The 15,837-nt window shown below is 51.8% G+C and overlaps 1 protein-coding gene across 1 annotated transcript in view; it reads right to left on the reverse strand.

The window, feature by feature from the left end:
• Nucleotides 1-1,839: 1,839 nt before the first annotated feature.
• myot (myotilin) overlaps nucleotides 1,840-15,837 on the reverse strand; it is a gene marked incomplete at both ends in the record, with an annotated part of 16,109 nt that continues 2,111 nt past the window's right edge. Inside the window, 12 exons of the mRNA XM_084448388.1 lie at nucleotides 1,840-1,961; nucleotides 3,576-3,709; nucleotides 4,133-4,298; nucleotides 4,490-4,697; nucleotides 5,957-6,089; nucleotides 6,935-6,972; nucleotides 9,099-9,200; nucleotides 9,554-9,701; nucleotides 10,354-10,835; nucleotides 10,968-11,345; nucleotides 11,531-11,537; nucleotides 14,351-14,576. Coding sequence (XP_084304514.1) covers nucleotides 1,840-1,961; nucleotides 3,576-3,709; nucleotides 4,133-4,298; nucleotides 4,490-4,697; nucleotides 5,957-6,089; nucleotides 6,935-6,972; nucleotides 9,099-9,200; nucleotides 9,554-9,701; nucleotides 10,354-10,835; nucleotides 10,968-11,345; nucleotides 11,531-11,537; nucleotides 14,351-14,576 — 2,144 coding nt within the window. The remainder of the gene's footprint in view (nucleotides 1,962-3,575; nucleotides 3,710-4,132; nucleotides 4,299-4,489; nucleotides 4,698-5,956; nucleotides 6,090-6,934; nucleotides 6,973-9,098; nucleotides 9,201-9,553; nucleotides 9,702-10,353; nucleotides 10,836-10,967; nucleotides 11,346-11,530; nucleotides 11,538-14,350; nucleotides 14,577-15,837) is intronic.

Consider the following 15,837-nt stretch of genomic DNA (forward strand, 5'->3'; position numbering starts at 1 on the left):
TCAGCACTGGACTCAGGACAAGGGGGCGGGGAGTAGGTGAGGGGAGGGGGGGTGGACTAAAGTGTATCTGACCAATGCAGGGGTCTGGTGATGCGATGGGGGGTTTGGTGATGCGATGGGGGGTTTGGTGAGTTTCTAAGGGGTTTGGTGGGGTGATGAGGGGTTTGGTGGGGTGACGAGGGGTTTGGTGGGGTGATGAGGGGTTTGGTGGGGTGATGAGGGGTTTGGTGGGGTGACGAGGGGTTTGGTGGGGTGATAAGGGGGTTTGGTGGGGTGATGAGGGGGTTTGGTAGGGTGACGAGGGGTTTGGTGGGGTGATAAGGGGGTTTGGTGGGGTAATACGGGGTTCGGTGGGGTGATACGGGGTTTGGTGGGGTGATGAGGGGTTTGGTGGGGTGATGGAGGGTTTGGTGGGGTGATGAGGGGTTTGGTGATGCGATGGGGGGTTTGGTGGGGTGACGAGGGGTTTGGTGGGGTGACGAGGGGTTTGGTGATGCGATGGGGGGTTTGGTGGGGTGACGAGGGGTTTGGTGGGGTGACGAGGGGTTTGGTGATGCGATGGGGGGTTTGGTGGGGTGACGAGGGGTTTGGTGATGCGATGGGGGGTTTGGTGGGGTGACGAGGGGTTTGGTGGGGTGACGAGGGGTTTGGTGGGGTGACGAGGGGTTTGGTGGGGGGATGAGGGGTTTGGTGGGGGGATGAGGGGGTTTGGTGGGGTGATGAGGGGTTTGATGGGGTGATGGGGGGTTTGGTGGGGTGATGAGGGGTTGGTGGGGTGACGAGGGGTTTGGTGGGGTGATGAGGGTGTCTGGTGGGGTGATGAGGGGTTTGGTGGGGTGATGAGGGGTTTGGTGGGGTGATGGGGGGTTTGGTGGGGTGATGAGGGGTTGGTGGGGTGATGAGGGTGTCTGGTGGGGTGATGAGGGGTTTGGTGGGGTGATAAGGGGGTTTGGTGGGGTGATAAGGGGTTTGGTGGGGTGATAAGGGGGTTTGGTGGGGTGATAAGGGGTTTGGTGGGGTGTTAAGGGGGTTTGGTGGGGTGATAAGGGGGTTTGGTGGGGTGATAAGGGGTTTGGTGGGGTGATGAGGGGTTTGGTGGGGTGATAAGGGGTTTGGTGGGGTGATGAGGGGTTTGGTGGGGTGATGAGGGGTTTGGTGGGGTGATAAGGGGGTTTGGTGGGGTGATAAGGGGTTTGGTGGGGTGATAAGGGGGTTTGGTGGGGTGATAAGGGGTTTGGTGGGGTGATGAGGGGTTTGGTGGGGTGATAAGGGGTTTGGTGGGGTGATAAGGGGGTTTGGTGGGGTGATGAGGGGTTTGGTGGGGTGATGAGGGATTTGGTGATGCGATGGGGGGTTTGGTGGGGTGATGAGGGGTTTGGTGACGCGATGGGTTTGGTGGGGTGATGGAGGGTTTGGTGGGGTGATGAGGGATTTGGTGATGCGATGGGGGGTTTGGTGGGGTGATAAGGGGTTTGGTGGGGTGATGAGGGGTTTGGTGGGGTGATGAGGGTGTCTGGTGGGGTGATGAGGGGTTTGGTGGGGTGATGAGGGGTTGGTGGGGTGATGAGGGCGTCTGGTGGGGCGAAGCAGGGGTCCAGTGGGGTGTCCTGGGTGAAAAGCATGATGGGTACAGTCCTACATGACAGGCTCACTATGGAGCTATGAATGCATACTGATGAGGTTCCAATGGTATCTAACACTTCGAAGATCTGAGCGAAGATGAAGGTATCCACATGAGTGTTTAGGAGGTAGGGGGTAGGGTGCTAAGGGGTCTAGGGTCTAGGAGGTAGGGGGCTGGAGGGTTACAGAGGCAGGGTGACAGTGGAGTCGTGTGGGGGTCTAGAGCTCCTCACTCTCATACAGAGGGGCCGTGTGCTGGGGGGTGCTGTCCACTGTCAAGACTGGCAGGTGGCTCAGCAATTTCAGCTTCTTACCAGTGGTGGCAGGCTTGTTCACACGAGCTGCAAAGGGAGGGGGGGCGGGGGGGGGGGCAGGTTGAAAGACCAGGGTCAGGATGAACTCACAACAACACCCTCTCTGAACATACATCTCATCTCAATAACAAGATACAGGGCGTACGGTCCAGTATGGTTCACTAGGTAATGTACCTAAATGCGGTTGAATGTAGTTCCTTGTACAGTGGCAAGGCAAAGCTATTTCAGCAGGCTTCATGACACTTTACAACACTTGTTAAGGCTATACATCACATAAAGTGATGTCTCTTAAAGCCTGCTGAAACAGCCTGCTGAAAAGTTGCCATAGTTGTTTCTCTTGCATGAAGAACCACTGTACATTTAGTAAACTGTATCCGGTCTGGACAGGAAAACTCAACAATTTAAAAGCTTTAAATAGCTTCCTTGGGGTGGCCCTTTCATACATCCATGTACATAAAGTATGATCCATGATGATTATGTATGAATAAACCAGAACCAGAACCAGAACCAGAACGTGCAACATCAATGCCAATCACATCATCATTCATCATTTAACCTGGCTGGTTCGCTAATATAGCATATAGATATAACATATACATTATATTATTCTCATATACTTTATACACACATTTTGCTTAGTACCTTTAAAGCCATGTTACGTAACATAAGTCTTGTGAATATTACAAGTTGAAACAGAAGTTGAGCTTTAGTGGTCTTGCTTACAGCAAGCACACTAAATCTAGCTGCTTAACTGTTTTAGATGCAGCAACCTTTGTTGTGGGCTGGCATGTGAGGAATGTTTGGCTCTGCACAGGATCACCAGGCATGTGCTGCTATCCTGAGAGCTGTTCCTAAAATACCCCAGAGAGAGAGAGAGAGAGAGAGAGAGAGAGAGAGAGACTGCCCTGCCTTACCCTTACTGCTCTGTCCTCCTCTCCTCTGCTCTCTCTGGCCTGGTATAATGTGTGGATGTAAGAGCTACATTAGAGGCTCCACTTACAGGCTTACAGAGAGAGCAGCTATATCCTGCCACTAGTATCACTCTGCTCTACAATATCCTACCATCACGGTTTCCATTCACCCAAACAACAAGGAATAGATGAGTAATATGTATTCCCTCCCTCCTCCTCTCTCTCTATATTCATTGCAGACCCGAGTGCCAGCCTGAGTGGTGGACAATAGCCTGCTCCTCTCCCTCTCTCAGCTCCCATCACAGCTGGCAGGTTGCGTGGTGGAGTAGAAACATGATAGCCCCACAGCCTAGCAACCAGCAGCCTAGCAACCCAGGTCCCGGTGCAGCTAACTCAACGAGCGCTGCCAACCAGCCCCACCAGAGAACACGGCCTGTCCTGCCACGGTGACTACCAGAGCATGGCCTCTCTACGTACACACTTGAGAGAGGGAAAACACACACAATCATACACACACACACACACACATGCGCACGCACGCACGCACGCACACAGACGCACGCATGCACACACACACACACGCACACACGCACGCACGCACACGCACACACACACACACACTCTGTTACAGTGTGTGTGTGTGTGTGTGTGTGTGTGTATATGTGCTATTTATGATATACATGTTAACATCAGAGATATAGCGTACCACACCCTCCCGCCCTCTACTCACTCCCGACGTCCAGTCTGGTGTTGCAGGTGGACATGCCCGCCTCGTTGATGGCAGACAGGGTGTACCAGCCTGCGTCTGCCTTCTCAACACGCTCCAGCAGCAGGCACTGGCGGCCAGAACCATCCTGGTACAGGCTGCAGGGACCAAGATATCATATACTGAGACAGGACAGAGGCATTATATACTGAGACAGGACAGAGGCATTATATACTGAGAAAGGACAGGGATATATACAGTACAGTGGGACAGGACAGAGATATATACTGGGACAGGACAGAGATATTATATACTGGGACAGGACAGAGATATTATATACTGGGACAGGACAGAGATATACTATACAATAGTGGGACAGGACAGAGATATTATATACTGAGAAAGGACAGAGATATATACAGTGGGACAGGACAGATATATACTGAGACAGGACAGAGATATATAGTGGGACAGGACAGAGATATATTAAACAGTAGTGGGACAGGACAGAGATATTATATACAGGGGAGTGGGATATATACACACATTCCTGACATGTACAGTATGCCCACTGCACCCACCTCATCCTGTTGGGGTCGATGCGCAGCATGTCCTTGTCCTTCTTCCAGTACAGCTGCGGCGGAGGGGAGGCGTCCACCTTGCACTCCAGCCGGACAGTATCCCCCTCGAGGGCCCTCTGGTTCAGCATCTTCTGGACGAAGGTGGGGGGGCGCAGGACCTCCTGGGCTGAGGGGGGGGGGGGGGAGGGTTACGTTACGACAGACAGAACACTGATGACGATAAACACATCCAGGAGCAAATCATCTTCAGATTTTAGAAGTCAGTTCTTACACGGTGTCTGGAGGCAGTTTCAAAGCGTTCAACTACCCCCCACCCCTTCCCTGCCAGACCCCCCCCCCCTCCACCCCTCCCCTCACCCAGCACGTCCAGCTTCATGGTGAAACGGGCTTCCCCGGCGCGGTTCCGGGCCACACACTCGTAGACGCCGGCGTGGTGCACGGTCACGATCTCGATGATGAAGGAGTGCATGCCCTTCTCGCACACCAGCATCTTGTGGTAGTCGTCCGGTCGGATGGCCTTGCCGTCCAGGTACCAGGCCACGTCTGGGGTGGGCAGGCCTCCCACCTGGACACGCACGCGCGCGCGCACACACACACACACACACACACGCACGCACACACACACACACACACACACACATTGTCTTCCATGAGACTCATGAGACTTCCATGTCTGGGTTTGCGCAAGTGTGTGTATGTATGTGTGTGCAGATTTGTGTGTGTATATGTGCGTGTGTATGGGGGTGTGTACGTGCAGGTGTGCAGTCGTATGTGTGTGTGCGTGTGTGAGTGTGTACATGCTATGGGGTGTGATTCGTGCCAGCGTAACAAACACTCAGTGCTTTCGTCGCCTGCATTGCGTGTATAAAGGTACTTTGGCGAGCTGATTAATAGGCGTGCATATACGCACGCGTTACGAGTCGCTCGCATTCTCAGAGGGTGACGTGTAAAAAGTGCCGTGCCACTTTTGCGCACATGCATGTAACGTTTGCACGCTTGTGTTAAGTCAGCGGGCACTAGAAGCTGCGAGCGGGGCTCATTTGTCCATATTGAATAAAAATTAAGAATATTTATTTGCACTCAATCAAATTCCAGGATCCTCCTTGCATAACTTTTCCCAGATATGTGTCGTTTTATCTCCACTATCGCTACATTTTCAAATAAGAGCGCGCACGAACTGGTGCTGACGGTGCTGCAGCGCCCTCTATTGACAAGAAACACGTGTATCTGAACATTTGTTTTAAATTGCGAAGAAAGAGTCATTCAGATATTAGGCTTTATTAAAAACAAGTTGCTTAACATGTGCGAATTCCATTTATTGAGAATGCATTACCAATTGGCAAGGACGAGATTAGAACCAGCTATGATTTAAAGGCAACTGATCTTACACGTGTGGCCGCTAACACGTCTGCTGCGCTAGCAAGGCACTGGCACGTTTGACACGTCGCTATGCAATTTCTGCACACATTACAAGACGTACGTACGTACGTACATCTATGATTTTACCAAACTGTCATGTGTAGTGTCGGTGTCGCATATGTGAGGCGCATCTAACCTGTAGTGTTGCCGTCACGCACACGATGCGCAATACGTGTAAACAACATGTGCACAGCGTCTGCGTTACAGGTACGTTACAGCTATGAGACGTCTGTCTCTCCATTGTTTGTCAATGGAAATTATACACGTGCGTTTAGACGTTTGATGTCATCGCGTCTTCTTAAGTAGGCGCAAGTCAAGCGTTTCAGTATGGTGTGCTGGCACTAATCACACCCCATAGTACATGCAGGTGCGTGCAGTTGTATGTATGTGTGTGTGTGTGTGTACCTTGAAGTCAATCCTGCAGAAGCGGCCCTCCTCCACTGTGAGGTCCTGGGGAACCTGGAGGAAGCGAGGACCGTAGCACTTCTCCTGGATGGATGATCCCTCGTTCACATCCCTACCTGAGTGGTGCTTACCCCTGAGAGAAAGAGGGAGAGAGGGAGAGGGAGGGAGAGAGAGAGAGAGAGAGAGAGGGAGGGAGAGAGAGGGAGGGAGAGAGAGGGAGAGAGAGGGAGGGAGAGAGAGGGAGAAGGGTTGGGGGACAAGGCAGAGAGAAAGAGAGAGAGAGAGGAGGAAGGGGAAGAGGTGGATAATGGGTGGGGGATGAGGGAGTGAGAGAGGGGGAGGTAGAGAAAGAGAGAGAGAAACGGAGAGAGAGAGGGGTAAAGGGAGAAAGGGAGATGGGGGGATGGAGAGATTGGTGAGAACAGAGGATCCTTCATTCATAACTGTTCTTGATGGCTGACTGAATGAGAGAGGTGCAGGCTGGGAGAGAGAGAGAGGGAGAGAGAGAGAGAGAGAGAGAGAGAGAGAGAGTGTGTGTTGTGTGTGTGTGTGTGTGTGTGTGTGTGTGTGAGTGAGTCAGTGTGTGTGTGTAAATGAAAGCTTTCCACTCTCAGTTGATTCATGTTCTATAATAGTCCCTCTTACAGCATAGCCAAGGAGAAGACAGTTGGTGGTGACACATACACGCACACATGCACACACACACACACACACACACGCACACACACGAACACACCCACACACACACAGTGGAGCCAGGAAACCCAAACCAGGACCCCCCTCCATTCCCTCAGTCCTTCACTCCCACATGCAAACTGTCTCATGTGTAGACCTGATCCTAGGTCTGCTCTGTTGTACTCTACTGCACTCTACTCTGACACTGGTGTGTGTGTGTGTGTGTGTGTGTGTGTGTGTGTGTGTGTGTGTGTGTGTGTGTGTGTGTGTGTGTGTTCGTGTAGATCTCTGGGTGATATTTACCATAGTCCTCCACTGTGCCGTCCCTCTGGTGAATCTGGCTGCAAAGACACAGACAGAGAGAGAAGGACATGGGGAGAGAAGGACATGGGGAGAGAAGGACACGGGGAGAGAAGGACATGGGGAGAGAAGGACATGGGGAGAGAAGGACATGGGGAGAGAAGGACATGGGGAGAGAAGGACATGGGGAGAGAAGGACATGGGGAGAGAAGGACATGGGGAGAGAAGGACATGGGGAGAGAAGGACACGGGGAGATATCACTCACAGGGATCACATTTCAACACGTACTGTTCAACACTTCCACATGTCTCTCTCTGCATAGTGACCCCACCAGACCCCGGGCCAACAGTCCAGCAGGGACCCCCTGGTCAGCATCGGCGCAGTGAGACCCCCCCCCCCCCCCCCCCACTTCCCGGTCCAGCCGGAGAGCGCCCCTGGTAACCATGGTAACCGCTAGAGGTGCTTCAAGCTTCCTGACCTCCACCTTGGATGACATCATCAGTGTGAGACGAGCAGTTAGCAGCTAGACTGGCTAATCTATCGGAGGCTCTGTCCAAGGTAAACAGACAGGGCAGTTGTGTGTGTGTGTGTTTGTTGGGGGGGGGGGGGCTGTAAGAATGCCCCCCCGGCACACAGGATTCACACCCGCTATTTCTAGCTCTATTCCAGGATGGGGGCAGGGGATTGGCTGGGCCCCGAGATTTGGGTAGGGGATTGGGAAGGGAACTGAGTGGCCAGGGCTTGATCTCCAGTGATGACAGATGACAACAGAGCCATTGTGTGAGGAGAGAGGGAGGAGGAATGAAGGGAGAGAGGAGGGATGGGCGGAGGAATGGAAGGGTGGTGAAGGGAGGAGGGAGAAATGAGGGAGGGATGAGGAAGGGAGGGACAGAGAGAGGGAGGGAGGGATAGAGTGACAGAGGAGGAGAGATGGAGGGAGGGAGGGAGGGAGGGAGGGAGGGAGGGAGGGAGGACGGTAGGATTGAGGGAGGGAAGGAGGAGAGAAGGAGGGATGCCAGAGAGATGACAGACAGTGACAGAGGACAGGGCCTATAGGCAGATAACTGTTACAGCAGAACAGAGAGAACAGCTAAGCTGGTCTAAACCCCCGAAACCACCCAGAGAACCTTCTAGACAGAGACAGGCTAGAGGACAGCGCTGTTGATACAGCCGTCCGTCTGACACACAGATATGTAAGTCCCAGGCTAACACGGCATGTTCTATGTCGCCTAGCAGGCTACTGCTCTGTGAGAGCGCATCTGAACACAAGCACAAGCTTTGGGTTAGGGTTATGCCGAGGTCACACTACACGATTTTCTGCTCGCCGGCAGGTTTTTTGAAATGGCAGACAAAAGCTCCAGCTCAGAGGCAAGTCGTAGCATGCGAGCCTGTAGAATAGATACGGCAGGTCGTGTGAAATGCCAACCACATGACCCCGATCCTGACTCCATATCTAGCTGGTTAAATATCTGGGCCTGTCGTGGGAGTCCTACAGCCAATGATCACAAAAAATTGAGGTTTTGGAGGTTTAGTGGAGGTTTATCATCAGGAGCACAAATGCCTACATGATGTTTCCTCTGAGCTGCACCACAACCAGGCCGCGAATGAGAAGAGTTGGAGAGAAATGGCCGATTCTCTTCAACAGCCAAAATAGACAGAAAAATAGGTTGATTTTTCATTATTCCAGTATGGAGCTACCTTCTCATATTGTAGCTAATGCTGCTATCTATTGTACTCTGAAAAAAACAACACATTTTATGTCGGCTAACTTGGGCTAGCTTGATGGGGAATCATTGTTGTAAGGGAATATTACAGTATCTCTCCTCCTCCTTGTGAAACATCTTGTAATGTGTGACCCCCTGTCGCAGTTCAATCATATAGTTTGAAACCACGAATTCAAGATACCCGACTTAAAGACAGACGTGTTTAGAATGTGTGAATGTGTCATGTAATGTGTGCCGTACTGTAATCTGACGACTTTGAAAGTCGTGTATCGTTACCTCGGTATTAGGGACACAGGGTTAGGGTTAGAGGCATAGGGTTAGGGTTATATAGTATTTGTATACAGCGGTAATGTATTGGGTGTATAGTGGTTATACAATACAGTGGGTATATAGAGGTTATATAGACTAGTGGCTGTAGGTCGTACAGAGGTTGTGCGTCTACCTGCTCTGGCTGTGAGTGTGAGGAATTCTCCAGGTCAAACACGTAGGCAGCGTTGTCCGGGCCCAGCAGCCTCCTCGCCATGCGCTCCTCATACGACAGCTTCTATTGGACCACAGCCCACAGGAAACCACGCGTGATTGGTCTGACAAGGATCAGCATGTCTACCCAATCAGCAAGCTCCTCATACTGTACGTATTATCATCTTGGACGTGTTTTCAAATGTGCCAGCTGATTGTCGTTGACTGACGTTGAATGTGCTGATTCCTGGGTCAGGTGTCAATTAAACTAACCTGGTCAAATAAAGCTTCGGTCTGTGAGCATGGACACTCACTTGGACACAGACAGGCTCATGCACTGACACACACACACGCACACGCGCACACACACACACACACACACACACACACACACACACACACACACACACACACACACACACACACACACATCCTGACCTGGCTGTTCCTGCGCCGTGCCTCCTTACAGCGCAGCTTGTTCTCCAGGTCCTGGATCAGCGCGTCCTTGGAGCCCTGGATCTGCTCGTCTGTGGAGCGAGACGCCGGCCGTGGCGCCACCGCCTTCTTCAGGATGGGCTTGGGCAGGCTGGGGGAACACACACACACACACACACTCACAGGTCACAACATGGTACAGTGAGAAGGATTTGAGGTGATGTGGATTAAGATGAGACCGACTCATTTTTAGAAACTGTAGCTGTGCCTAACTCTGGCCCCGCCCCCACCCCCAGACACAACTCTGGCCCCGCCCCCTTCCCGCCAGACACAACTCTGGCCCCGCCCCCTTCCCCCCAGACACAACTCTGGCCCCGCCCCCTTCCCGCCAGACACAGAGGACAGAGCTCCACTTACACCTCTGACTCATCTATTCTGATCATCTATTCTACAGATTCCTCCTGGTCATCTATTCAGGTGTGTGTGTGTAAGTGTGGTCATCTATTCAGGTGTGTGTGTGTAAGTGTGGTCATCTATTCAGGTGTGTGTGTGTAAGTGTGGTCATCTATTCAGGTGTGTGTGTGTAAGTGTGGTCATCTATTCAGGTGTGTGTGTGTAAGTGTGGTCATCTATTCAGGTGTGTGTGTGTAAGTGTGGTCATCTATCCAGGTGTGTGTGTGTAAGTGTGGTCATCTATTCAGGTGTGTGTGTGTAAGTGAGGTCATCTATCCAGGTGTGTGTGTGGGCGGAGCCTGCAGGGCAGCTGTACTGTTAACTGTATCCTGTAGGCTACACCGACTCACATGTTGGGGCTCCCCCTGTAGCTGGCCGGCAGGGACACACAGGAGGGGTGGGACGCGTTCTGCTGGGGGAGAGGGGCGGTCCTGGGGGGGGGGGCCTGGCCGGAGGGGTTCAGGGACAGCCCGGTCAGCGGGGGGGGGTTGGACGTCCCAGCCTGGGGGGGGCGGGGCGGGGGGACGGGCGAGCGGGCTGGGGAGGCGGGCAGTTTGGACTGGGAGGGCAGGACGGCGCAGAGATAGGCCGCCGGGGAGGGCCTGTCCAGGGAGGGCCTGTCCGGCTGGGCGCTGATGGTGGCGCTGCCCGCCCCTGCGCTGGGCACTCGCGGGAAGAGGGTGACGGTGGAGCGCATGGGCGCACGGGAGGGAGAGGAGGGCGCGGGGGCGGAGGGAGAGGAGGGCAGGGAGGAGGAGGCGGCGGTGGAGGAGACGGGGGAGCTGAGACTCGAGGAGGGCGGCGAGGTCTTGCTGTTCCCGTTGGCCTGAGGCTGGGGCTGGACCTGGATCTGAACCTGGGCTAGAGGTTGGGGCTGGGTGGGGGTTAGATCCTTGGCCTGGACCTGGGGCTGGAGCTGGGTGACAGGCTGGGGCTGGATGGGGGGCAGGTCCTTGTCCTGGACCTGGGGCAGGGCCTGGGCGCTGTCATAGCTGGGGGCCTGGAACTGGGGCTGGGACTGGATGAAGTGTCGGGGGCGCGCGTAGTTGAACGCGGAGGGGGGGAAGAGGCTGGGGGTGAAGGAGGGCAGGTCGGCCGTGCTCATGCCGCCCCCGGTGTCCCCCCCCCCGCTCTGGAAGCACGGCCTGCTGGGAGAGAACAGCTTGGGGATGGGCTGCCTGGCTGGGGCCGGGGAGGAGGGCGGGCTCAGGGGTGGAGGCGGCGGGGGCGGGGTGGGCGTGCGGGCGAGCTCGGGTGACCTCTGACCCTCGGAGCTGAGAGCGCTGCTCTCCTCGCTGGGGCCGAAGGCCTCGTCTGCGCTCTGATTGGCTGGCTGGGGATCTGGGAACCTGGGGGGGGGGGGGGGGGGGGGGAGAAGGAGAGAGAGAGAGAGAGAGAGAGAGAGAGAAAGAGAGAGAGAAGACAGGGAGTTAGTTGAGACTTTAGTAACTTAATTTGCTGCAGAAATTATGGCTCGGATGGTGACCATGGTAACAGCATTCCTTTCGACAATGAAATTAGTCAAACTGCCAACCTGCATTCCAGGTGGACAACACACAGAGAAATGCTGAGGCTGATATTACTGAATGGACACACAGTACATATCGTACCCGGTCACACCTCCAACCTCGGAGTGAATGACATGTCTTCTGTCTGAGCACGGCGCCTGCAGGCTAGGGCACTGTGGGTAGTGAGTAAGTGCAGTGTTATTGTGGGAGTAGTGAGTAGTGTAGTGTTCTGCAGTTAAAGTAAGAGTGTCTATATCTGGAGGTTGAGTGTGTGTGTGTGTGTGTGTGTTGGGGGACTGTCTGACAGCAGCTGGCAGGTGCAGCTCATGTTCAGAGCGCCCAGGGCTGACATTGTGCATGCTCCTACCCATAATGCCCCTCCGGCCCCACCCCAGTACCTCATGTACGAACCCTAACCATGCTAACCCCACAACGCTAACCCTAACCATACTAACCACACACAACTCTAACCCTAACCATACTAACCACGCAACGCTAAACCTAACCATACTAACCACACAACGCTAAACTTTATTACCCAAACCTTCTAACCACAACGCTAACACTAAACAAACACTACCAACATAGACTATAAAGCTCACCAACATTAAATCCTGAAGTTGAACTGTCACACAACGTCTACAGTACATATTATAAGCCAGTCCTCTGTCTCTCTCTCCTCTCTGCGCTCACATTAGGCAGATGGACGAGCTTCAGTCCAGCTATATTCTATACCTCCTACCTGGACATCACTCTGTCATGACTACTCACTGAATCACTGAGTCTCTGGTTTCAAGTTTCATGATCAGTATACATTCCCTTTCTAACAGATGGAGAGTGGCTCCCCTCTCTCTCTCACACACACGCACGCACGCACACACACACACACACACGCACACGCACACACACACATACACACACGCACACACATATACACATACACACACACAGATCAGGTGATCATGGTTGTGTCCATTATGTAGAGGATACTTGGGGAAAGGTGAGTGGTCCTTGTGTGTGTGTGTGTGTGTGTGTGTGTGTGTGTGTGTGTGTGTGTGTATGTGTGAGGGAGGGAGAGAGAGAGAGAGAGAGATAGAGAGATAGGATGTTTTACTCTTTTTTCCCTCATGATTATTTTGGAGAAAATTAATTGAATAGCACAATTTGCAATTATTACAGCCCTACTGTAGGTAAACTATCCAGCAAGCTACAGAACACAGGATAAGGGGAGAGAAAGCTATCTACAGTAGCAGGGTCAAGCTAGAGAGCTATCTGGAAGGCTACTGGAGTCAGGGTCAGGATAGAGGGTGGAGACAGGGTCAGGATACAAAGCCAGCAGGCTTATACGGGAGGGTCCCCTTTGACTGGGCAAAGACATCTGAGAATACTGCCTTTGTTACGGTACATACCATGGTATGAGCGCACACACACACACGCACGCACACACACACACACACACGCACGCACGCACGCACACACACACACACACACACACACACACACACACACACACACACACACGCACACACATTAAACCCCCCTCTCCATTCAGGCTGCCCTGTAGGCCTATTTCAGAGGGATTGTGTGAAGGACATCAGCTCTACCACCACACACTGTGAGGAGCAGAGACGAAATGTGAAGTGTTCTAAATGGTGTCCACGCAAGACCAAAAGATCAAACAGGGAAGCCCTCAGTCTGCACTGAATCAAACCGGTATGACCGAAAAGGCTAGTCTAGCCTCCAGACACTTTAAAAGAGAACCCTAATATTGGGTTCACATGGCATGAGTCCGCCCACTAAAGGTTCTCAACGGATTGTAACGGAGTTAACACTTCTGTCTGACATCAGGCTAGGGTTCATATACAACAGCCAAGAAAGACTTTTAGAACAATGTTTGTTTTGAAACTCAAAACTGCCTTCTCCGTTCTAAAACTGTAGTTCTACATTTGACATGCATATTCAAGACTCAGAGTCATTTATCAACAGTGTAAAACTGCTTGTAAAAGTGCCATAACAAAACATCTGAAAAACATTAGAATGCAAGCTATGTCTGAATAAAAATAAGCAACAAAAAAAACACTGATTAAGCCACAGTGGTTGGATGCACCATACAGTCATTTACCTATAAGCCCATAGCGCCAAAGGACAAACTGGAGAGAATTACAAACACAAAGTACCAATCCTACCTGTTATAAGAGTTTTCAGATGGGAGACATGTTCACTTCAGACAGCATCTGTCTCTCTGCGTCGAACTGCCAAATGTTTCTGACGTGCGCCTGAGTGCATAAGCGCCCAGGACCGGAATGCAGGGAGCGTGCCAGTCACAGCTGATACGACCCCCCCCCCGGTCTGCGACCCCCCACCGGACTTTCTTTTGAGCTGCCACCTCTCTGACAGGAGCACACACCACTCAATGGAGACCAAGCTTGGTACAAATTTCGCTCATGATCTTTTCCTCCTCAATATTCCCTCCCAGTCACGGCCTCCACTGATAGACTGGCATTTCATTAGGCAGACAGAGAGGAGCCTGATATGTTTACAAGAGCCAGTAGTACTTGGGCTGCACTTGTACAGACTTGCAGTTGAAAATTAACCAATATGTTAATGGTTTAATGGCTCCCTCTTCAGGTACTGGAATGTAGCTGCATATCACTGCCCCTATCCCACCCCCCTCTCTCTTTACCCCCCCCCCCCCACACACACACACACACACCCCACCCTCTCCCTCTCCCTCTCTCTCTCTCTCTCTCTCTCTCTCTCTCTCTCTCTCTCTCTCTCCCTCCCTCTCTCTCTTTCTCTCTCTGTTCTTTTCTCTCTTTTTCTCCAGGTAGGAACTCACTCTTCCTCCAGCGGGAGGGAACTGTCTTCTGTGGGGCTGTCGGGCCACTCTGGAGGGGGGATGCCTGAGGCGTCGCACAGCAGCGAGGGGAAGTCGTCCTGCTCCTGGCTGGGGGGCGGGGCAGGCTGCTGGACAGGTTGGCGGGGCTGGCAGCAGGCCTGCTCAGGGGGCTGGGCGGGGCAGTAGGCCTCCTGCGGTGGTTCGTTCTCCAGCTGTTCCTCCAGGTCTGCGCACAGAGATGATGGAGGGTAGAACAGGATGATTAGTGTTTTGGGCAAGAGCCTTAAGTTTTAACTAAAGGGCATCTTCCTAGATTAGATTATAGAATAGATGAGGAAATTACTTGAATCTGTTCTCTGGGCTCATGTCACACTGATTTATTGTGAGTGAGTGGCGTTTCGAGCACCATGTTCTTCATCAGACAGTGACCATGGTGACAGAGCATGGGGCTCGAAATGTCACTCTGATACTCGGTGCAATAAATCAGTGAAACTGGAGCACAGCAGTGTTCGTGTTTTCTTTCTTTCTATCTATACACCTTCGGATCAGCACCTGCCATATATGGTCGTGGATGTGTGTGCTCCCTCCTACAGGTGGGGATTGAACCACCAACCTTCCTCATCAGTTCGATAGATAGATAGATAGATAGATAGATAGATAGATAGATAGATAGATAGATAGATAGATAGATAGACAGATAGACAGACAGACAGACAGACAGACAGACAGATACATTTATAGATTGATAGATAGATACATACTTTATTGATCCACCTAGGTTGAAAAAAGTAATCTCCATTAGACCAAAGAGGAGTTCCTTTAAAGGAGTAGTAAAGGGAAAATGCATGTTTAGCCCTGTTTTAAGGTTACTTATGATCATATACAATGGTTCAGATCAAAACGTTGACAAAACTAGCACTTTTGAGAAAGTCTGATAATTGCTCTACCACCGTTTTGGTCATACAATGGATGTGGGTGGGCACCTTGAAAAATCTTTCAAAAACATGTTAAACTCTCGATTTCAAAGACAAGAAGCTCACCGAGGGTGTAATTGTCGTCCGTTGGTGTTCTGATATCAAATTCGCCGCAAAGTATGAATCCTGTAGGGTTTTATTGATCATTTTATGAAATCCATTGACTTGTATTGAAGCGACCGTTGTAGATGTGTAGATCAATCCGCAGAGGGGATTCAGGAAGCGGAACTACTTACGGTAGCTATTGTTATTGTTTATGTTGCTAGGCTACCTAGTTTGCGGAGGTTTACACACGTATGTGCTGCGACTAAATAGTTCTCTGCTAAATATTTTAAAAAGCCTTTCCAGATGAACTAGAATCGTACTTTATGGCGAATTATATGTCAGAACGCCAACTAACACCTCTGTGAGTTTCTTGTCTTTGAAATTGAGTTTAACATGTTTTTGAATGATTTTTCACAGTGCCCACCCACATCCATTGTATGACCAAGACGGTGGTAGAGCAATTATCAG

Source organism: Borostomias antarcticus (genome assembly GCF_949987555.1).
Source record: "Borostomias antarcticus genome assembly, chromosome: 14".
In the NCBI taxonomy this organism is placed as follows: Eukaryota; Metazoa; Chordata; class Actinopteri; order Stomiiformes; family Stomiidae; genus Borostomias; species Borostomias antarcticus.